General features: G+C 45.5%; 1 protein-coding gene across 4 annotated transcripts in view; it reads right to left on the minus strand.

Annotated features, from left to right (window-relative positions):
- The window catches only part of Lig1 (DNA ligase 1), a 45,742-nt gene extending 37,138 nt beyond the window's left edge, over positions 1–8,604 (minus strand). For 2 of the 4 annotated variants that reach the window (XM_052170838.1, XM_052170855.1), the window contains exons 1-5: positions 8,507–8,604; positions 6,687–6,760; positions 5,258–5,347; positions 2,113–2,248; positions 829–955 (exon numbers count right to left, since the gene is read on the minus strand). In XM_052170838.1, coding sequence (XP_052026798.1) covers positions 829–955; positions 2,113–2,248; positions 5,258–5,347; positions 6,687–6,751 — 418 coding nt within the window. In that variant the 5' untranslated portion in view covers positions 6,752–6,760; positions 8,507–8,604. Of the gene's footprint in view, positions 1–828; positions 959–2,112; positions 2,249–5,257; positions 5,348–6,686; positions 6,761–8,506 lie in introns of all 4 variants that reach the window. The other 2 variants (XM_052170830.1, XM_052170846.1) reach the window with 1 other exon arrangement.
- Between the last annotated feature and the right edge of the window lie 27 nt (positions 8,605–8,631).

Genomic DNA, 8,631 nt, shown 5'->3' on the forward strand with positions numbered 1-8,631 from the left:
ATGGAGCACCCTGTATGTACTGCTTGGGTCCAGGGATGTTGCACAGTTTAGGGTTTTCAATTTCATGTCTGCAGACTGCACTGGCTGAACTGAATGAGTATCTCCGATCTTACAGCATTAGGAAGCACCGGCTTCCCAATGTCCACTAATTAACACACTGAAACTTTACAAGTACCCATCTCAAGCCACCACACTGCAAACCATCAGAGCAGGCTCAGTCCTCAGGTCACATATGGCCCTCACCTGGCCCTTCCCCATACCAATCCTTCTAGTTCCATTTAGGTCTCCTGTCTCAGGTTGATTCTCTAGAATGTTCTCTAGTCTCTTCATTCAGTGTCCCCTGAATTCTGTGGTCCCTGTGACAGAACTCCAAACTTAAGTGACCCAGATATTCCTAACTCACTCACACTCTCTGGAATTCTCTTCCTCTCTCCTACCCAACCTCGCTCCCTTTGCCTTTCAGGGCTCAGCTTAGTTACCTGCTCTTCCAGAAGGCTCCATACTTGCATTCTTGTGTTCCTACTCAGAGCCTTGTGCAGCAACTATCACTCCCCATGACAATCACAATTTCCCACACATACCAAGTCAGGCCCGTGTACTTTACATGAATCAGCTTTTAATCTTAGCACTTCTGGGCAATTGACACTGTACTTCAGTCCACCTGTTCCACAAGCAAAACAACCACATCTCTGCAAAGATGAAGCTGTTTGCCACAGGTCACACAGCTCAGGGACTTAACCCTGCTCACCACCACGGTTCTACCATCAGAGCCACTGGAAGGATGATCACATGGGTAGTGTGGATGGAGTGGAACTGGCCTATCCTTACCAGTTCGACGCTTTGGGAATCCTGATGGGGAGATATCCATGGAAGGGCTACGGTTGAAGAAAGTACTGTTCTCAGGACATGTGTCAGGGCTGGGAGGAGAGCTCTCTTCGGAGTCTGACACAGACTCCTTCTGAAAGGAGATAGGAAGATCAGTTCCAGAATAAAGATGTATGCAGTCACAGCTACCACATGCTTCAGAGCAGAATGAACTCAGCCTCTCATGTCTAACATCGTTTCTGGTTCCTCAGGCCCATCCCCAACCAGGCCACCGTCTCTCACCTAGGTATCATTAGACCCACCCTCATAACTTTTAGTGTCCCAGAATCACTCCATTATGAAAACCAATATTAATTCTGCTTCTCAAAGTAACAGAATCTTCCTTTTACACTTTTACATAGGTGGCCTTACTAAAGACCTAACAACTTCCCCTGAAGTTAATACAATCATGGGCCTAAGGACTCTATCTCTCTGCCTCCTTTATAACTAGTGTGGTCATGAGACTAAGGACTGTATTTTCAGCCTCCCTTGTAGTGAGTTCCAAGATCCAAGGAGAGGACTAGTTCTTGCACATTATCCTGTGACACTTGCCACACACATGGCATGTACTTGCATGTCACACAAACACAGACATGCACACAAGATATAAAAAATATTAAGTAAAGAGTCACAGGGAAATGTGACCAGAGAGCACCGAAAGCAAACATAAGCGTGTCTCAACGAATGGAGAAACAGGCTTCTAGAAAAAAAGACATGAAAGTAGTCTTCCCCTAGAGGCCTCCAAAAACAAAAGCCCTGCCCACAGACTACGATAATCCACTCCAGGTACCTGACCTGTACATAACTACAGGATAACTGAAATAGCCAGCACCAAGGGTATGCTCCTCCATGAGGTACTTGAGGTATAATGTCAAGAGGCCAAATGAGCCCCACCTTCCAGAGAAGATAGGCTAGAACCTTATACCCAACCCTCCTGCTTCAAAGAACAGCAGCAGAGATTGCCAGTCTCCTGAACAATGTCCGCAGAATCTTCCTGTACAGCTACTGTACTCAGCTGCATGGGTGAGTAGGAAATTGGCAGGCTTGAGGTCAGCAAGATGACTCAGTGGGTAAAGGTGCTTGTTGCACAAGCCTAGAGACTCAGTTCAGCTCCTAAAACTCATGTGAAAAAGGAAGGAGAGAATACCACAAAGTTGTCCTCTGACCTCCATGTGCCCAGCAAGGATATACACACGTACACACAAAAGTTAAATTCAGGAAAGAAACCAGTAGGCTGTCGGAACCCACTTGGCCTTTGGTGATGCCAGGGTCTTCATCTTCATCCTCCCCTTCACTGCTCAGGACCTGGGCTACCTTCCTTCCTAGCCTCTTCACTGGAGAGTCGTTCTCAGGCACCACTCGACTCCTCTCCTTCAGCGCCACCCTGGAAGTCAAGAGGGAGATGGAGGAACACGCGGCAGACAGCACACGGAAATCACCCACAGGACTCTGCGGTCCCTTGCATTTCACGAGCAGGCGTCTTCTAGGTGCCTCCATGGCATTCACTTTATTGTTCCCTTTTGAGATGGTCTCATGTACTAGGTCTGGCCTCAACCAGCAAGTAGCAGAGACTGCCTTTGAACTTCTGACCCTCCTGTGCCACCTCACCAGCTCTGGGATTATGATGTGTGCCACCATACTTGACCTCATTATGTGTACTTAAGTACCCTTTCCTCCCTTCTTTCTGTAACCCATGCCTGAGGCATCCTGCAAGGACATGTCATGATTTCTTACAGGGACGGGCTTGACGCTAATATCCATTTGAAGACCTTGTCTCTTAGCCACAAAAGTTTCAGCAGGAGACATCATCAGGCAACAGCATAATAGCCTCAAGTCTTACATGAGGAAAGGGGCACCTAGTCTAAGTCACTGTCTCCTTGATGGCAGCTCCAATTATGAGGAAACAGGTACAGTGTAATGCTTCCTGGTGGCAGTCTCTGAAGTGCTGAGTGTCCTCAGAAAGCTCATGGTCTCTGAGCAGAGGCCGTCATGAGTATCAGCAACTCCTTACTTCCTGATCACAGGCACTCATCCTATACAACTTCTTACAAAGAGGGAAGCAGGTTCATGCTCAGCACCACAGACACAGTCCTACAAGCCCTTGGGAAAGTAGAGGAATGGCCACCCACTTGGCTCACCTCAAACTCAGTATCCTGAGCTGTGGCTGGCACATAGAAAATACCCAACAGCTGTTTTCTGAGTAAATGTATATGTACAATATCATGAATATACAACATACACAAGAAATTTACATATACAATAGTGTCACTTTTGTTATTTAAAAGTAAGCTAAAGGTGTTTGTGAATGAGTATGGATTACACGTCAGGCATTGTGCCAGTCACTGGAGCTCTCAGTATCAGGCAGGCCCTGTGCTCTAGTATGATAGACCATTACCCATTCATCAGGTATATTAAGTATCTAATGTGTCAATAAATGTGTTTGATAGAGCACTCCAAACTGGTCACAGTGCTTCCTCTGGGAAGGATTAATGGAAAGAGTTCAAGAAATCTTAGATTAAAAACCATAAATCCATTTATTTTCATGTGTATGGGTGCTTTGCTCACATGTATATCTATGTACCACATGAATGCCTAGTGCCTGCAGAAGCCAGAAGGCAGCCTCAGATCCCCTGGAACTGGAGTTACAGGTGGTTGTGACCACCACCCAAATACTTGGAAACTGAACCCAGGTCCTCTGGAAGAGAAGCAAATGCTCTTAACTGCTGAGCCATCTCTGAAGTCCCTAGATTTATTATTATTATTATTATTATTATTATTATTATTATTATTATTATTATGTGTGCGTGTCTATGTGTGCTTAAGTGCAAATGGGCATAGGTATTCCAAGAAGCCAGAAGTATCAGATACCCTGGAACTGGAGTTACAGGTAACTGTGCACTACCTGATATGGGTGCTGAGAAGCAAACTGTTGTCCTCTGAAAGAGCAATCTGTATTCTTAACTACTATACCATCTCTCCAGCCCCAAGGTCAAATTTCTTCTTAGTTATCTGAGCTAATGTTTTTACAATTACCATGTATAATTCCTCATATAGAGATCAATGTCAGACAAATAAAAAATACCTACACACATAATTATACATGTAATTAAAAGTAAAAGCAAATTGGAAAAGTAAAAGCAAAAAGGAAACGGCCTAAATATTCTCCAGAAAGGAAATGCTAAATAATTTATTTAGGATAGCCACAGAAGGGAATACAACATAGAAAGTAAAAGAACTGAGCTCCTGTGTTTCTTAACAGGAAAAAAAAAATCCTCTATGCTAAAATGTTAACAAAAGCAAGCTGATAAATAACAACATATAACATACACAGTATGACCTAAGTAAATCACAGAAAAGAAACAATCTTATGCATTTGCACAGAGCAATGTATATGACACAGTGACCTACTTCAACATTTATAGCTTCACCTTCCTACAGTATGTAGTCTTACAAATTGCACATCTGGCCGGGCAGGCGTGGTACAGACCCTTAATCACCACATGGAGAGGAAAAGGCAAGTGGATCTCTGTGAATTTGAGACCAGCCTTGTCTACAGATTGAGTTGTAGGATAGCCAGGCGACCCAAAGAAACCCTGTCTTGAAAAAATAAAAACAAAAAGGCACATCTGTTTACTCACTGACCTTATACAGAAAACCTATCGGATATTAGGTACCTTTTTACTCCTGAGGAAGCTGGGACAAAGGAAGTGAAGTTTCCTGCTCAACATCTCAATTTGGAGATTATGAACCAAATGTATTCACATTCATACTCTGGCCCAAGGGTGAACATGTTACCCAAACAAGGCCACCCAGCACCTTCCTGAGAATGTATGAAGCAAAATGTGGCCAACATCACTACCCAATGGAGAGTCTGGTCTACAATGAACTCAGAGCATGTGCAAACAGATCCTTGACAAGAATTCTGTTGGCTGTCAACAATCTAAATTAAGTATCATTTTGAAGCCTGATACATCTGAAGTAGGTTTTTAACACATGCAGACAAAAGAATCTTGACTGTTAAAAGCATATGCTATCCCCGTCCCTTGCACACTTTGTTAAAAGCATATGCTATCCCCGTCCCTTGCACACTTTGTTAAAGGCATATGCTATCCCAGTCCCTTACACACTTTGTTAAAGGCATATGCTATCCCCGTCCCTTACACACTTTGTTAAAGGCATATGCTATCCCCGTCCCTTACACACTTTGTTAAAGGCATATGCTATCCCCGTCCCTTACATACTTTGTTAAAGGCATATGCTATCCCCGTCCCTTACACACTTTGTTAAAGGCATATGCTATCCCCGTCCCTTACACACTTTGTTAAAGGCATATGCTATCCCCGTCCCTTACACACTTTGTTAAAGGCATATGCTATCCCAGTCCCTTACATACTTTGGAGGAGGTTCCTTCTCTCTGATGCTGCTGGGTGTCTCCTTCTCCGACTTCTTTGCTTTACCTTCTTTTGTGGGTTGAAAAAAAGACCTGGGGGAGCACAAGGAGGTGAGTCATTAATAGCACTGATGCTCTGCACACCTGGACCACATCTGCAGCTCCAGACACCATCTCCAGCCACAGAAGAGGAGGAGAAAATCACAGGAGTCATAATGGTAAATGACACCAGGAGAACACGGCCCACAGAATCAACCAAGCAGAGATCATAGGGGCTCACAGAGACTGCAGCTGCAATCACAGACTCTGTATGGGTCTAAGCTAGGTCCTCTGTATATAGGTTGTGGTTGTGTAGCTTGGTATTCTTGTGGGACTCCTAAAAGCAGAAGGGGGTAACTCTCTTTTGTCTGTTCTTAGGACCTTTTCCTCCTAGTGATTTACTTTATCCAGCCTTGATATGAGGGTTTGTGCCTAGATTTACTGTAACTTGTTATGCCAATTTAGCTAATAACCCTGGGAGGCTGGCCCTGTTTTTGAAAGGAAATGGAAGAGGAGTGAATTGGGAGACGGGGCTGGAAGGAGCAAAGGGAAGAGAATATTAGTCAGGACGTAATATATGAGAGAAAAAAATAGAAAATATAAAGGAGAGAGGCACCCTGGGAGGGCCAGACTGAGAGTAACATCAAAGGTGACAAAGCTGACCACAGAGAAATAGACCATGACACCATTTTGGTGGATGGATATAACTAAGCCTGCAACTATGGAAACCAAGTGCCTTCCTCTTTCATGCTCCTAAACATGAAACATCCCATTGGTGCACAGATTCTGAACTAGCACTAAGGCTGCCCTGTGCACTGAGGGAGGTTTAGTGCATGTCTAACTTCTGCCCACTAGATATCAAAAGCAGTTTGCAGAACCCTTAAACTGTCAGAAACAAAAATGTCTCCAGTAATTGCCACATGTTCCCAAGGGGCAAAACTGAGAACTGAAAACTACTGCATTAGGGATCCATACCCTGCAACTAAAAATTAATTAATGATTTGCATCATTACCTTTCTCCCCTCCCATTTCCAATTTTCCAGATGACTGAACTCTAAGACCCGCTAGCCCCTCCCCAGGGTTTACATAAGTAGTCTGGTAATTGCTGAGGGTGAGGGGACTCTTCTGTGGAGCTGCCTATAGGCTAAGCAGACAGCTCCAGGGATGCAGCTTTCAAGAGTCACTACCACCCATCAGCTTTCCTATAAGTAACACCATAGAACTCACTGTTTTACTAAGCTAAATTTGGGTGGAATCATTTCTTTGGCTTGTGTTATCAGTGCCCTGGGGTGAATGCTAGTTCGCATTTTTCCATACATTTATGTGCATTACCAAATACATGACATACACAACAACACAACACAAAGTGCCTTGAGCACAGCAGGGGCCTTACATAATACTTCTCTGCATGTTGGCAGCAGAAGTCTCTCCTTTCCTCTCTTGCTCTTTTTTCCCCATCAGTTGTACCTGAAAAAGAAATCCAAAGACCAGCTAAGGATACTGGCTGTGCAGACACTAAGACCTGGGGGAAAGGGGAGCACACTCTTCTTAAGAAAATAAAGAACAAGTGTAACCAGGCATTGCAGAGATGGCTCAGTGGGTAAGAGTGTTTGCTGTAAAAAAAGAGAACATGAGTTTGAATCCCCAGCACCCATGTAAAAAAGAAAAAAAAAAAAATTATGTCAGACATGGTTGTACATGCCTGTAAACCCAGCATTATGGGACAGATACAGGTGGATAAAGGCAGATCCCAGAAGCTCACTGGTCAATCGGTCAAACTAGCCAGAGCAATGATTGAACTTCAGAGTGAATGAGAGACCCTATTTGAAGACAATAAGGTAATGCAGAGAGTGGTATTTGCACACACGGGCCTGGATTCCCATACATTTATGTGCATTACCAAATACATGACATACACAATTCCTGGTGTGTTCAAACACGCATGCACGTGAACGTATGCATACACACACACACACACACACACACACACACACACAGCTTTACAATCAGAAACATGCATTTTTTTCTTCAAGAAAAACACCCAATTTTAAAAACCAATATGGAACTTGGTTAAGATTTATTATTAAACCAGAGGCTAGAGAGGTGGCTCAGAGGTTAAGAGCACTGACTGCTCTCCAGAGATCCTGAGTTCATTTCCCAGCAAACACATGGTGGCTCACAAGCATCTGCAATGGGATTCAATGCTCTCTTCTGGTAGGTCTGAAGGGAGCAACAGTGTACTCCCTTCATTTAATAAATAAATCTTTTTTAAAAAGTAAGATTTAAAATAAATTATTATTAAGGCATAAAATTTCCAAATCATTAAATGGGAAATTTATCTTAATGGTGACTGCTTTCCATATAATATGAATATCTCACTGAGGACATGTAGGGGCTTTTTTCCACATATTTATTCTTTGAGAGTTTCGTTATCTGCCCCCTACCCCTTTATATTACTGAACATAGAATCCAGGCAGGGTCTGTTGCCGCTAGGCAAACACTCTATCACTAAGCTATATCTCAAGCCCTCCCTGGCTGCCAAACGCCAAATGCCACCTTCCCTTTCCAATGGTCCGTCCTCACCCTGACAACTTCCCTCTGTTCTCCGGGCTCACGTTTCTCTGCCTCAACTCCACACACACTAGGCAACAAGCCCTGGCCCTCCCCTGAGTGTTTCCAGGCCTCACTTGCAGCTCTCTCGTCTTATCCCATCCGTGCCCCCTCGGGCAGCCAAGCTCACCTCCCCCCGGCTCCTGACACCCATCACGCCAAGCTTCCCTGGTCTTCAGACGGGACCTCTAGCTTACCAATGACGTCACCTGCTTTCCTTACCAGCGTCCACAGCACAGTACACTGATTGACAGCAGGCGTGCAGGTAAAACGCCGCACCCTTAAACCTTCCAGCCCCAGGCCGCCCCTAATTCCTAGGGCCACGCCCAGCACCAGCCTTTCTCCCTAGTCACGCCCTTCCCGGCCTCCACCAGTCCTCCGCAGACGCCGAAACTTCCAGCCTGCTGCGGCCTTGGCCAGCCAGTGGCTCTCCCAGCACGCGGCCCCTTGCTGCCCTCGACAGCCCGCGCCCTCGACCTGCCGCCAGGACATCCCCAAGTCCGTTCCGCTGCCCGCACCCGGAACCAGCGAAGTTCACTGGCGACAAGCGCTCCGCACGCTCGCCGACCCCAGCCCCGACCACGGGCCCACAGCCGCACTTGCCTCTCTCAATCACTTTGCCGGACGCCAGACTCGCTCGCTCAGAAACGCAAACCCGAAAGCCCCAAATTCGCGCCAGACAGATTTCGCGCGCAGACTTCGGCGGGCGGGGTTGGAGGCGGAGACGA

Source organism: Apodemus sylvaticus, chromosome 1 (genome assembly GCF_947179515.1).
Source record: "Apodemus sylvaticus chromosome 1, mApoSyl1.1, whole genome shotgun sequence".
NCBI lineage: Eukaryota > Metazoa > Chordata > Mammalia > Rodentia > Muridae > Apodemus > Apodemus sylvaticus.